This window comes from Misgurnus anguillicaudatus, chromosome 25 (genome assembly GCF_027580225.2).
Source record: "Misgurnus anguillicaudatus chromosome 25, ASM2758022v2, whole genome shotgun sequence".
Taxonomy (NCBI): Eukaryota; Metazoa; Chordata; class Actinopteri; order Cypriniformes; family Cobitidae; genus Misgurnus; species Misgurnus anguillicaudatus.
In genome coordinates, this window is record NC_073361.2 from 18388939 (window position 1) to 18404978 (window position 16040).

Below are 16040 nucleotides of genomic sequence, written 5' to 3' on the forward strand. Positions count from 1 at the left end.
TCGGCCCGACTCCTTTTTCCAATGCGTTTTTCAAACATTGTGCACTCCGCCTTATCTGATATTCATTTTAATAAATAATTTCACAAACTTAATTACGGAAACTGAAATGAAAAACACAATTTTGTACATTAAAAATATTAATCAGAGTGTCACTTTTACTCTGCCTTATTTTCATTTTAGGAACCAAGACTTGATTCTTATTTTCCTTTGCTGAAGTTGGCAAACCTAAGTACAGAGCTGTTAAATATGTGGACAGTATTGTAGGTCAGGATGACTTTGATGAGAGCATTTGCGATTTTTCATTTCACTGACGCTTTTATCCAAAGCACCTTACAAATGAGAGAGCATTCAACATTTTGCTTAAGGAGACAACAAGCATATTCCATAGACTTGTTTCTTTCAGCATAACATATATTGTTATTTTTTTGTTTGTGGTGGGTGAATGTGAAGGTGGGTGGTTGGGGGGTATCGTTTTGACTCCTTCTTTGTTTATATCCTTTAAACACGATAAAAGTTTAATAAACAGAATAAAAATGAAAGGTGTATTCGACTTCATGTATGTGGTGTTACGCAGATCGATCAGCGGCTGAATTGAAGCAGTGCTTGCCAGTTCAAAATTTTGTCCGACTTGAGCTGGCGCTGAAGGCCTTTCTTAAAAAAGTTGCTCGCCAGGATTTTGTGTGATTTTCACAAAAGTTTCACAAAATGCCTTCCATGAGAATGTTCTTCTAGAAATATAAAAACACACAAATATATCAAATACAGACCCTCTGCTTATAAACAAACAAAACGGGAATTTTTTTTAATTCTATCTTCATTTGTTCTCCTTTTAACCTCTTAAATATGAGTAGGTTTCTTCAAAAATACCAAATTTTGAGAAAAAAGCTGAAAAAAATTGCATTTTTGTAAAGGAATTTTGTTTGAGATTAGATTCAGAATGATTATCAAAACATACACGGAGTTGAAAATGTTTAAAAAAAATTTTGAATTAAAGATTACTCATAATTAAGAGAAAACTCGGAAAGCATCATTGGCAGAGAAATTGACGAGATCACTAATAAATGGCGGAGAAAGAGTTAAAAGGTTTGTTTTTAACAAATTCACAATCTAATTCACTTTATTCGCAATAAAAAAGGAAACACGGTGCACGCGTCACTACGGCAAGCAGCAGGTGTGGACTTGAAGGCTCCATCTTCAACTCCTCCCTCGACTCCATCTGCGCAGGGCCGTGTAAACTTGATCACACCTATAGTCTACAAAGCTACAGTATGTTTACAAGTAGGAAAAGAATTAAGGCTGGGGATGGATGAACAACATAGAAGAGTTTTATATATATGTATAAAAAATATATATATATTTGAGTTCCCATGCCATCCTCATTCGTCGTCACTCTGATCTCATCATCCTCAGTGGCACAGCACTGTCCTGTTCCCGGTCCTACCTCACTGGCCGGAAACAATTCATTAGTCTAAATGGCTCCAACTCTGATCCAGCACCCTCCAACCATGGTGTGCCTCAGGGCTCAGTGTTTGGTCCACTGCTGTTCACCATTTACATGTTACCCCTAGGTCATATTATCTGTAATAATGGACTCAACTTCTACTGTTACGCTGATGACACCCAACTGTATATCAGCACAAACTCCTGTTCCCAACTTCTACCCACACAACTTGTCAACTGCCTGGAGAAACTCAAATCATGGATGACTACTAACCTACTCAACAGTAATTAGACAGAGTTCATGGTGGTGGCCCCTCCACCACTGCTCAGGAAAATTGGAGACCTAGCCCTGGTTGTGGATGGCTGCTCCATTTCCCCATTTCCTGAGGTGCGCAATCTGAGTGTTATCCTGGACTCCACTCTCTCTTTTTGGGCTCACATCAACAATGTCACTAAGTCTGCCTTTTACCACCTCAAAACAAACATCTCACGACTCCGGCCTTCACTTACAGATTCAGTAACTGAGACACTCATGCATGCCTTCATCACCTCCCGTCTGGACTACTGTAATGGTGTCTTCTCTGGACTGTCCTATAAGGCCGTTAGCAGACTTCAGTATGTCCTGAACTCAGCTGCCAGGGTTCTAACCCACACAAAGCTATGGCAGCATATCACTCCAATCCTCAATCCAAAATCCTCCATTGGTTGCCAGTTAAGTCACAAATCACCTACAAGATCCTTCTGCTAACTTACAAATCTCTCCATGGACTCTTGCCACAGTACCTCACAGATCTACTTCACCCCTACACTCAGTAACGTTCACTGTGGTCCTCTGACAAGCACCTGCTGGCCACTTTTGGGGACAGGGCTTTCTCTGTCAATGCTCCCACACTGTGGAACAGTCTACCACTCCATATCCGCTCTGCCCCGTCCCTGCTAATGTTCAAAAAGCACCTCAAAACATTTCTTTGCACTGACTCCTTTGTCCCCTAGCCCCCCCTCCCAATTCGTAAAATGACCTTGCGTACCATGAAAGGCGCTATATAAGTCTAATATTTTTATTATTACTTATAGTACCTACATTTACGTTTTTAAAGTCTGTTACATTGTTTACACTGTTACAACTCCTTTTAAAAAACTCTCTCTCTCTCTCTCTCCTTCTCTCTGAAAAATAATTGAGACATTACCAAGATTTTTTCCCCACCTATGAGCAGTGTGCCTCTCACTCACAAGCAGAAACTGTAGCGGAGCAGAAACCCTCAGTGAGACAGCTGGATATGAAAAGTGAGCACATCTGTCATGTTAAGACCCTTCCTTCACGGATACCAATAACCTTCTGCTCTCTGGAAGACGGTGGTACTGCTGGGGCAAAGTGAGCAGCAATAAGCACTAATAGCTTCCTGTTCCCCATATTTTCATCATGCCAGGCTCATTCAGGACCACTTTGTATGCATCCATGCCCTGCTAGCGCACAAACACTCAAAGCCGAAAGTGCCGACTTCTCCACAAATGGGCCTGTAGACTTTTACATGTGCTGTATGCATAATGCCCAGTTGGCCATCCTTTCCAGCGTTCCTGCATCGAGTGATTGATGCCTTGCTGTCACCCGCCTCTGAGAAATCACTAAGCGAGTCGCTGTTCTCACCTAAAGCTTTTTCTATTTTTATTTAAAAAAAGGAAAGGGAGGAGAACGAAATTCGCTTCTCCTCTCAGAGCAAAGCAAGGGTAAAGCAGCAGGGTGTAAAAATAATGAGTTTGCACTGATTCGGGAGCATATTTGTAAATCCAAGCGTAGTGGATGTGACTTCCTTACGCTAACCCGAACGTTTGTGCTCTCGTGCCCCCGAGTTAAGGACAGGGTGACTGCAGGAGGTGCGGTCTCGATAAATGGAGCCAGTAAGCTGATTTCTTTTCCTCCATGTGCTTCTTCAGAGCCCTTGAGAGATACACCGCTGCCTGGAGAGATACAGCCGGTTAAAGGACACATTCCTGGCTCAGGGTTGGGTGTGAGGGGGAGTGCCGGTGCATGCGAAGAGCAGAGAGGGTATAATTTTCTGCTTTTAGATAATATGTTTTATAGAGGAGGATTTTTGAAATATGGCTATATTCACTCAAAAATGAAACCTTACATACAGTGAAAAAGTAAGGAAAGGGGATTTGGGATAAAATCGATTGAGTGTTGAAAATTATAATAAGAGAACCATAAAAGTAACACATATCATATTACATTGTATATATTTAGGCTTCAAAACTGAGTAAATAACAATAGATTTGATACCCTGCCTGTGAAAACCCGGCTAGAGTCATTTTTGGTGATTCACAGTTTTCTTCATTCTGTAAAAATATAACCTTGATATCTTTAATACCAACTGAGTAAGGACATGTCAAAGACTGAAAAATATATTGAATTTTGAAATCAAATGAATTTTAATTCAAATCAAATAAACGTAAAAGTATTACATTATGGGGCAGTTTTTCCAAACAGTATTTAGATTAATGCAGGACTAGGACTTATTTATATTAGGAGCTTACAAAAAATATTACTGGCGTGCATCCTAAAACAAACCAATGGCACTGATATATGTTAAAGGGGACCTTTTTATAATTTAAAATAGATGTGTGGGGCGGCCTATCAAAAGAAGGTCCATATTCTATTGGGGTAGGGGGCGTGTTTGTTTAGGTGATTTCAAATGTCAACATTGGCTTTCAGAGATCGTGCACCCCGCCTTTAAAATTGCCACTTTGTAGGTGTGAGCAAAAATGTGCAGTTTTGGGTGCAAAATGCAAATGAGTTGATCTCTGCACTAAATGGCAGTGCTGTGGTTGGATAGTGAAGATTAAGAGGCGGTATTATCCCCTTCTGACATCACAAGGGGAGCCGAATTTTAATGAACAATTTTTTCACATGCTTGCAGAGAATGGTTTACCAAAAACACCCAATTATAGCACTTAAACATGAAAAAAGTCACGTTTTCATGATATGTCCCCTTTAAGATGTCCATTCAATGTGTTTTTAAATTAAGGGAGCCCAAACATGGATTTAAGTCTAGGACTATGACCTGTTCGGGAAACCTCGAAATATCAAATCTGTGCCATTAGCTATATTACTATTACAGAATATGTGCTTTGTTTATCCTTTATCCAGGAGAAATTCGGTTGATTTAGAAATGAGAGACAATGCGCATAACAACAGCATTCAAAGATTTACACAGACATTTGGGTAAAACATTACAAAGCGAAAAATCATTCTGCAACAATGAGCCACTTCAGAAAACGTGAAACGCTGCATGAAACACAGGATTTATGTGCGCTGGTGTATTATTGAGTTCGGGATTGCCTATTGTGCAGTAAACAGTGTGAAGGAATCACGCAGCTCGGCTCATGGGGCGCAAATGCAATCTGCATAAAATAAATCCCCTCCTTTTCTTGCACGAATAACTTATCCACCCATTTAAATGCTGCCAGATCTATAATTTAGCCATGTTTGAGAAAAAATGGCTGATTTTAGAAATTTACAGAGCCTGTTTTAAACCTTTATGTCTTTCTTTTCTTCGAGCCTTAAATTATATTCAACAAAAACATCAGAAGCAAATCTGAGGTGAATGTATTATAATCAAGGCTACAAATAGAGACCTAATCACAATAGTCAGACGGACGAGACCACCGGCAAAAGAGATAAGGAAAGAGGACACGGGCAATGAGTGCATTTGAGAAGTAATTCTGGGAGCACTAAAGTGCCATCTCAGCATTTCCTCTTTTACAACTTATCATTCGCCTGCAGTAAGTGCAGAAACCTGAGATTCAAGAACAGCCGAAGAAAAAAGACGTGGGGGGTCAAGGAAATGAAAGGAAGATGGATATACAATAAAAATAGATGATGGGCGCTTACATTTCAACTCCAGACGAATGAAATCCGTGTTCCCTAAGTTCTCCAGGAAGACGCCATAGGGAGCAGAGGTCTTGAAGTAAAAGGAGATGTCAGCACTTGTTTCTCCTTGAAAAGTGGAGAAGTGCAGATATGAGGATGGGGTGTTGAAGGACGCTGCGTTCCAGTAGCTTCCTATAATAAAAGAGACCAGACAGAAGATTAAATAATTCTGTTACAGAAGTCTGAGTTCCTCTGGTGGTCTGACTGGTAAAAATTGTGAAAAAGTAAAGCAAGACTATATAATATCTATACTGTAACAAACTGTATGCAAAAGTGGTTTTTAATTCGGTTAGTTGTGATTTGCAATTTGTCTTACTGTACTATAAAAGTGGCCTGTCATTATATTTCTAATTAATATATTTTTTAATATTATTAGTCTACTACATTCAATAAATATGGATTTTTAGTAGGGGTGACCCCAAATAGTCGAAGATTCGATCATGCATCGATAGGAGAAGCCTGATTCCACTACCAATCTTACAGTTGAATCATCGCAGATGTGTTATGAAATGAGGATCATTCAGTTTTGGTTGTATATGATGGGTGCACACTATCTGATTTCACATATAACAGCTTTCTCCCAATATATTAATATACAGCATATTATGATAATGGTATGCAAATAATATGTGAAGTAGCAGCTTTCAATAAATATTTTTAAATTGCTTTAATAAATCCAACAACCCCTGTGACCGGACTACACATCCATAAGAGGTTTCTATGTTAATAAACCATTGCCTCTTTGTTTCTACATTTAAAAGACAGAGCTGGCAATTCTGGCTATACTTTCGTTCTTTTAATAATTTCTTTATTTTATTTTATTTTATTTATAAATAACTCTGGGTTATCTGATTTAACTATTTGGCTTGTGTTTTGTGCACTTTAGGCATTTTGCATTTTTGTTCTGCACCTTGTTACTTCTGACCTTATTTTATAAAAACAATTATTATAAACATAAATTCTGATCTCATTTAAGTCTGTAACTTTTGGATTGCTTTTCGTTGTATCGATTTTGCGCTGTTGCGTGCTGGTCATGCTGGCGCATGCAATTTAGCCGAACGGGCTAGGTGCTCTGCGTCTCATATTTAGGAGTTCATCAAACTAAACATAAAAAAATGATGTTTTTTGACGGATATAAGTTTTAAAATGTATTTAAAACAGGCTGGTTATCTGGTCAAAAGTTAAACTACAAAACAGGTAAGAGTTTCTTTAAATTTTGGTGATGACACGGAAAATATCTGCACCCAATCTATTTATGCCTGACACGACTGTCTTTCTTACGATTTAATATTATGGTCGATGTTTACTTTCAAATTATAAAAAGCGATTCCTGAAATAAATAATATAAGAATCATCAGGTGTTTCTGTACCTAAAGCAGTGGTGTCAAAAGTACTCATATTCATTACTCAAGTAAAAGTATAGATACTAGAGTTTAAAAAGACTTTTGTAGAAGTTGAAGTATCAACTCAAGCTTTTTACTCAAGTAAAAGTGAAAAAGTACTGGTTTCAAAACTACTTAAAGTATAAAAGTAAAAGTAATGTAACGAAAAAAATGTCATTACGGAAAAAAGCCTAGGCCTCACCACAGGGGCCTTTTGTGAACTACCCTATCTCCTCTAAAACATGTTTCTAAAGGCCATAATAACTATAGTGTTATATTAAAATGTTAATGTTAAAAAATGTGGGATGCACTAGGGCCAGGGGTATGCAATGTCAGTCCTGGAGTGCCGATGTCCTGCAAATTTTAGCTCCAACCCTTACAAAACCTTGGCTACCTGTAGTTTCAGGTGACTTTTTCAGGGGCTTTTGATTAGACCTGGAGCTAAACTCTGCAGGACATCGGCACTCCATGTTGCCTACCCCTGCACTAGGCTATATCTGTTTCAACTGCATACGGTATATGCCCATTAAAAATGAACGCATTTTAGTACAATGCAAACAAGTACATTAAAGCAGTGGTTCTCAAACTGGGGGCCGCGAGATGGTGCCAGGGGCCCCAGTTTTATAATATTTCATGAAATACATTACTTTATTATAAATTCTGTGTAATTAAACCTCAGAACAATAAGGCTACTAAACAAAATCAATACATTTGTATAATTTAACATGTTTTGTTTAACTCAAAATTTATGTTTTAGAATGATTTATGCCATACATTTTTTTTGGGGGGGGGGCTGTGAAGGAATCAAAAAAAAAAAAATGGTTTCATAACCACTGCATTAAAGAACCTTATATCTGTACTACTGAGCATTATATATAAATATTCAAATATTATAATGGTGCAAAAAGTCAAAATTCAGAGCAGGGCCGCTGCTGGCCAAACTTTTACAGTGGTGCCCTCTCTAGTTAAAAAACAACAAACTATAGTATGTGTGAGGAGAGAAATATGCTATTGTTATCTTTTATAATTGTATTTTGACAGCAATACAATCTACAATTACACACATATGCAATTATATATTAAAGCCTATATTTCTGCATCTGTACCAGTGTAGCTAATGGACTTCAGCTTAATCTAATGTGACAAAGCTGATCTTACATGTCAGTGTAAATCCAAGTAATTTTGAAGACTGTCTTTCTTGTAAGTAAATTAAAAGTCAGGTTTAAGGAAACAGCTGATGTCTATTAACAAAAGCAAAAGTTGGTATGTATGGGTATGTGTTTGATTGATTTAACACTCAAGCATATAGCTAAGTAGGTTTTGTTAATGCAAATAAAATTTAGGGCAGTTATTACAAAACAACAGATGTCTTTAGCATAGATATCTTTGCCATGCTTCAAAACGCAACGCAGCACAATGTCATTTAAGTTGAACAACTGAAGTTACATGATTTAAATTGGTACATTGTTATGCTATTTAAATCACACAGATGCGTTGGTGTCAGCAGCCAGCTATACATTTACACAGGCTTGTGAATGTGAACTGACCTGAAAGTGATCCGCGAGTTTTATTTCGTCCTTTTCCATTTGAAGGCAGAATGCCGCGTTCTGTTACGGCGCATTCACACGGATGGCGGATGATATCAAAGCATCGCGAGAGCAAACTGCTCCAACTGCTTCGCATGCTTTCTAATCGCTCTCGCGGTTCTTTTAAGTTTATCTTTGCAGCGCTATCGAACAAACTTTTGATCATCTGCAGTCAGCTGGGGGGCGGGGATTGCGTACAAACCAATAGAGTGTCGGAATGGTGTATGTTTATACTTCTCATCCAACCACATTCGCATTCATCCGGATGATGCAATTTATCAAGATAGGTTTTTTTTTTTAACGATGACAAGCCGGAATGAAAAAAAGAAAACAAGCCGAAATTAAAAGAAGTAACGAGGCGATTTTTAAAATGTAAGGAGTAGAAAGTACAGATAATTGCATGAAAATGTAAGGAGTAGAAGTAAAAAGTCGTCTGAAAAATAATTACTCAAGTAAAGTATAGATACCCAAAATATCTACTTAAGTATTGTAACGAAGTATTTGTACTTCGTTACTTGACACCTCTGACCTAAAGTGAATAGAGATGATCAAAGTCAAAGTAAGCAAGCAGGTATTTCTATGCTAAATAATGAAATCATTAATTTAAGTGTTTTTCTTGTTATAAATTAACATTTAATAAATTGTATATAAAGCTTAGTTTTTATCATTTACAGTAACAATCACAAATTATATGTCATTTGTTGTTTTTTTGGTCAAGACTGCTTTGATGCGCTAAATCTCCGAATTAAATAAAATCGCTAAATTGTATACGGGGTTTCAAAGGCAGGATCACATTTGTTATTTTTTTTAGGTTTCGTTATCAAAATGTTTTTGTTATATCTTTGTGTGATGTTTTGTAGATTGTGGCTTTAAAGCAACACCAAAGAGTTTTTTTTACCTTAAAATAACGCTTCCAAAACAGTTTCAGTGGTTCATCCACTCTAAACAGGGTGAACAGCACTTTCACATTCGCTTTGCAGCCCTCTATCGCCCAAAACCGCACTAAAGAAGTTTCCAACCGTCGGGTAGCGGTCCTGTAGTCCGAGAGAATACTACAAAAACTTGCTTTACGGCACACCTACAATCCAGTCAGAGCCAGCTATGCCTCAGTATTTATGACAGTGGGTAATGGACAATTACGCTTCTTACCTGTAGGGGGAGCAAAGAGCCAAAACTCTTTGGTGTTGCTTTAAAATGTTATGATTAAACAAATGTTTATGTTGCCTTACATTTTACCTTAAAAAGAAAGATATAAATGCATCGTCAGTTTTGTCTTCGTTCATCCCTTGAAAAAAGTTGTTTATGTGTGCTGCTTGCGAAAGAAAATAAAAGTTACCCATTTGTACCTGGTCTGGCCCCTGCCCAACCCATGCACACACACATAGAAAGATTCAACAATTCTGATTCGAATATGTAAATCCTTAGTCGAGGACACCTTTAATTTTTAGCCTTACACTGTATTACACTTACACGTTATACTGAGGTTATGAATGAAGGGCAACAGGTTCGTAGGTTAAAGCATTCAAATTCATATAATCAAAGCTTTATCTGCCACAAAGGACAATGCAATGGCTGTTAATCAGTGACAACTCTTCAGAAGGATAAAAACAGGACAGCACTTAGAAAAACGGCACCAAACAAGATTCATCAGCTGAAAAGTCGACTGTTTTCAAAAATCTGAGTGGATAAGCACTATTCAATGTGTCAGCTGGTTCCTACCATTACTGTTGTTTGTGAATGTTGTATGAGTCTCTTGCTCAGGTCATTTCATTGCCAGCGTGCCAATATCTCTCTCTTCCAATAGCTTTCACAGTTTGACCCCCACCCACTTTGTAATAGAGGTGCATCAAATCCCCACTTAGTCGAGTGGAAGAGACCAAAATAAAGTGTCATGTGTCTGGACATGATGAGTGGGGCACATTTCAGGCTCAGGGGGTATTTGGGTGGGATAAAAAGAGACTCCACAAAATCAAAACGTTCAGAAGAACTTGCTTTTCTGATTTTGGACATCCTTGGCTACCACTCATAAAAACTATTGTTTTCCTCAATTTCATGCATTGTATGGACAATTAACAAGAAACAATGGTGTGAGATTGGAAGTCAAATTACCACATTTGTCTAACAGTACACATTACAGCTGTGTCTACTACAGTACTTCAAACTGTACATAATCTCAACCAGGCCTTTACTGCAGTGTAAACTGCTGCAACTGCAGTACATTTTCTCATTATACAGTACAGCATACACAAAACTGCACTTGTTTTTGCATAGGTTACATTAATACTGTAGTTCATTAAAGTGTAGGTGGATGCGTGTAAGAAAACAAAACACGTGGGCATCTTGTGTTTAGCACTGAAATAAAATATCTCCCTGTACAATAAAAACAACATTGCTTCTGGTGTGTACTGTTGAAGAGGCACTTTCTTTGAAAACGCAGTACTGTTGAAATAAATAAATGGAAGAGCGTCTGACTGAAATGATATGCTGCTTTTGTTGAGACGCTGGCTAAAATGCAAACAGAGCGTGATAGACATACTTTGCGAACTCGCAAACATGTAGACTGACGCCCGTGAGTAATGACTCATGTGGCAGAGAGATCAGATTTATTTCTAGACTTTTACTGAGGCTCCTGCGCTTTAAATCAGGGACCTAAATAATGTTGCCTCACTCGGCAGTAATGTCATGCATAAAACAAGTGTGTGAGGAGGAAGAGAGCAGATGAGAAAGAATAAAAGAGCTCAGGAGGGAGAAAAATTGAATGTGATGGAGAGGAACACTGTCACAACGGGAGGGAAAGATATTAAAGGATGGTGTCATCCGAGGACACAGAAACAGAGAGAAGGGGGGATAAGAGAGAAAGAGAAGGGGTGGGAATGAGAGATTAGTGTACTGTTTTATTCCAATAACAACTTTTGATGTCAACATATGTAATGTATGAATATGTAAGTTTACCTTGTTTAATAGATAGCAATAGACTCTTGACGGATCTGCTATCTTACATTTACGCATTTGACTGAAACTTTTATCCAAAGCGACTTGCTTTGCATTTAAAGTAAACATCTTTATTAGTACATGTGTTCAACCACAACCTTTGTCTCGCTAACACTATGCTTTACCAGGTAAGCTACAGGAACAGTTTTCCATGGAGTTCTTTAATACCTAAATCAAGCTTTTTAATAATATTGCCCTTTATCTGAATATTAGTTGCTCGGGTAACACAGGACCCTTGCTCGTTGGCACATACTCACATCTGTTTTCTTTAGCCAATCACCTGAGCCGGAAAGCAAAGATAATAAATACATAAAAAAATGTGGCACTGCCATTACTACAAATGGAGGAATGCAACGTTCAATCTTACTGCTTTAGAGTCGGAGGTCCGGCCTTTTAGTTTAAAGATTCAATAATCAATTAATAAAGACTGATGATTCTCTGGGGGAGTGACATAATACAAAGTCTACCTGTGTGCATGCAAAGTAGCTAAAGATACCTCAATAAAGGTGTCTTTATTGGAATTTGAGAAACAAAATTTATGGCAGGACATTTGATGTCAGGTTCAATTGTTGGTTGGAAAAATCATGCGTAATTGTGTTTTAGAACATGATCTGTTTCCACATTCAAGTAGGAAGGACTTTTAGGGTTCTATCATACACCCGGCGCAATGCAGCCAGCACAATGCGCAATGCAAGTTTCTTTTGCTAGTTTCAACCCCGCCACAATTATAATTTTCTTGTTTAGCTCTACGTTGTTTAAAAGCAAATGCATTTGCACCCAATTTTGCGCCCATGGGCTTTCTGGTCTGAAAACGAGATTTCAGGCGCATTGTTGGTGCATTGCTATTTTAAGGCAACTACAATAATGTAGCACAATGTTGTTTTTGTTATTTAATGAGTGGGTATAAACAAGACGTCATTGCGTGTTTGGTTATCAAACACATGGATGCGCAGCAGCACACAAACGTTTTTAAATATGAAAAATTAAAGGATTAAAATGTAACAGATTATTATTTAGTCTCTTGGACATAAATGGACCGATTATGAGATGTTAGAAGGCGCAAAGAGCTGCTTCACTTGTAGCCTGATAAGTAATTAAATCTTTTGCTTTAAACAAAACACAAAGCTGCTGTAACATGGCTGCAGCATGGCGCATTGATATTACGCAGCACCTAAAAATAGTCCCCTGCTATTGCAAGTAACCAAGGGCACTGCGTAATATCATTGCAGCTGCTACAGCCATGGTACAGCAGCAAAGTCCTTGATTATTACGCCGTAATGAGAGTATAGTTCCTAGCCATATCGGCCTAGAAAATCGCAATCTTTAATTTTCCGTCGGTTTTAGTACACGATGTAACTACAGAAGAGTCAAGTTTTGAATAGGAAAAAAAATCTAAACTCTTTGGTTATTTTTTGCGTGATGCTAATGGTCTAATCGGATGCAATAGATTATGCTGAGCTATGCTAAAAGTGGTACCACCAGACCCGGAGATCGGCTAAATATATTCCAAAACAGTAAAAATCTAATGTTTAACTCTAGGAGAGCTGGAAAATGAGCTTTTTTTTTAAAAAAAGTGGAGCGTCCCTTTAAATGTTTAATACAAAAAAGAAATTCAATACATAAGAATTTTTTTTTTACATCGATCTTAAACTGGTGGTCTTCTTCCACTGTTTAGTTTTTCAGTTTACAAATTCCGGCATCTAAAAAGGGAATCGGCATGGTGCGAGCGCAACTGGCTTTTAAAGGTGATGAGAGCTGAGACTCTCATTGGTTTATTAAACACTATGCCCAAAATACTCCCATTACTCATTATGAGATGAGGAACAACCCTTTTAGGCTGTGTGCTTGGCGCACAAACCATTTTCCCCGTCGTTTAATTAGCAAAAGTGGATTCGGACACATCCTTTTAGACTGTGCGCTAGGGGTGGGCGATATGACCAAAATCTTCTATCACGATAGGATTCATTTATATCATGGTAACGATATGTATCACGGTAGAGTTTTTTATGTTTTAATAAGGTTTAAATCTTTAAAGCAACACTATGTAGTTTCCATGTAAAAATGACTTACAGCTCCCCCATGTGGTTGAAAAGCGCAACAGAGCCTGGTATCAGACACTTTTCTGCAGGCAGGGGGAGGGGCAGGGCTGTGTTTACTACCCTCCATAGCCACTTTCAGAGTGTGCTTGTAGCAGCTAGGAGGCTGCTCAGGTTGCAGCAACAGTACAATTTGTCCAGTTAAAAGTTGTTCTATCACTGAAATAATTTTAGAGACATTATTTAAAGGTAAAAAACTACATAGTGTTGCTTTAATACCATAGAAATGTTCATAATTCTCACAAAAAAACATATACAAGCATAAAAAAGAAGATAAAAACAAACAAAACTCAAGCTCTCTGAAGATAAACAGTCAATGATATAAGAATGATAATAAATAATTATGCATGTATGTATAAGCCTATATATATTTTTTATTTAAGGTAGAAAAGTGATTTAATCGGGAGCAGTGAGAGATTTTCTCTCAATGCTGTTTGATTAACACGAGTGACAGACAGGAGCAAAATTAGGTAACTTCCCCTTTAAGACCAAAGTCCAGATCCAGTACACTGTTACACATGCGCTTTCTCTTATAGCTGTTTACTTTCTCTTAAGACCTAACTGGTCGTGTTTATGAGGATGCTTGCAAAAACGGGAATTTTGACGCATATGTGTATTTAAGGCCAATAAAGCGGGAAAAATGCTCACAAGCTTAATAAGCAGCGGCCCTTCTGTCCAGCTCACAGACAGAAAAAGCAGCGGCTGCTCAACTTGTCCGCTCCTGACACACAGAAAGAACGCACGCATTCAGATCTGTTGTCTGTGTTTCAATGGCGTAAAATAACTTGTTTTAAAACTGCAGTGCTTACAAAACGTGTACAAACGTTACATTTTCGTGACCACGCGCACAGGAAAATCCCAGCCTGTGTGCTGACAACTAATGATTAATGGAAAATAGTCCCAAGCTCTTTAGCAGTGTCTATACTAAGCTGTGACATCAAAAGCATTAGACTGAAGAAAGATATTCACGTTAGTCAATTTCACACTAGTAAGCAGTGATGCCACAGTTACTTTGAAAAAGTAATCTGATTACTGATTACTGATTACTCCTTTAAAAAGTAACTAAGTTACTTTACAGATTACTTGATTTTAAAAGTAACTAAGTTAGATTACAAGTTACTTTGTTAGTTACATTACAGTAGCTGCCAACACCCCCACTGCCTCAACATTAAAAATGACAACCGGTTTTGCCAACACTCACTTTATTGGAAGTGCATTTTTAACAGTAACGTCAACAATGAGTCTTTTTTGACTTCACTTAACATAAATAGGGGTGAGCAGGGGCCATTTTCAGAAAAACTTAATTTTAAAAGTTAATGTTTTAGACAGAGATATATTTTTGTTGTGGTCAATAACTCACAAGTGTGGTCTATCAAAACCAGCTGGAATTTTGAACAAATGTAAAACGACTTCCGTATAATTTCACTTTAAACAAGAGTAGTGAATTGTTACTTTTGACCTTGACAGCAGGGACGAAAGTAACACACAGGTGGGTCAAAAGTAACACAACAAAACATGATAGATTTTTGTGTTACACTTGTTTTTATTAAATATATATGACTATGACCTCTTTAATATGTAACTGCAAACTTATTTTGTCATTTGTCTTTGTAAAAAATAATTAAATTACATTTTTATTTTAAATTTCAGTTTTATCAAATGTTTCAAAAGCAACCAACAGTACAAACTTAAATTGCTGAGACTAAAAAAAAAATTCAATAGTTTGAACACTATGAAAATAAAATTAAATAAAATTAGAATAATATAAATTTTTTACCATATTATACACAGTATTAGCAGCGGGACAAAACTAACAACAGGATCTACTTACTCTATAAACTCGACTTACTTTTATTTTGAAAAACTGAGAAGTCTTCAGGATGTTATATACCTTGTAGATTTATCGGTATTGTAACACATGAAACGAGAAAACAACGCGTTGTAAGAAAAAAAGACCGCTTTTGGAATGTACTTATCATGGTTGAAAACACAGTTCTGGATCTACACGTGGAAATCGGTGAGTAAATAACGCAATATTTGTCAACTCTTTCAGAGGTTATGTGCTAATATGCTGTCATAGTGAGATTTAGATGTTATCAGGGCTCGGAGAAAATCGCTTTGTTACTTTTGTTCTTCAACTCTCCCACACTCACTGGTTTTGCACTGAAGTCCAGCTTTTGTTGTTTGGGTAGTGGATGAACTCCTGCTCACTGCTTCGCATCACCGGGTGGGACTTGCTCTTAGTTTGACTGTCTGCGCCGTGCCGCGACTCCAAGGGCCCTATTTTAACGATCTGAAACGCAAGTGCGAAGCGCAGAGCGCAAGTGACTTTGTGGGCGGATCTTGGGCGCTGTTGCTATTTTCACGGCGGGAGAAATAAGTCTTGCGCCGTGCGCAAATCAATAAGGGGTTGGTCTGAAGTAGGTCCATTATTCATAGGTGTGGTTTGGGCGTAACGTCAAATAAACCAATCAGAACGTTATCCAACATTCCCTTTAAATGCAAGGGCGCAAGTTCCATGGCGGGTTGCTATTATTATGACGGATTTACCAGGCGCACGCCAGGAGTGGTTCACAGCTGAGGAGACCAACGTTCTTGTAAGAGCAGTCAAAGACAG

At 37.8% G+C, this 16040-nt stretch overlaps 1 protein-coding gene across 1 annotated transcript in view; it reads right to left on the minus strand.

The window, feature by feature from the left end:
• Positions 1 to 16040, minus strand: part of cntnap2a (contactin associated protein 2a) — a 459495-nt gene that overhangs the window by 61555 nt on the left and 381900 nt on the right. Inside the window, exon 16 of the mRNA XM_073864211.1 lies at positions 5330 to 5500. Within this exon, the coding sequence (XP_073720312.1) occupies positions 5330 to 5500 (171 nt within the window). The remainder of the gene's footprint in view (positions 1 to 5329; positions 5501 to 16040) is intronic.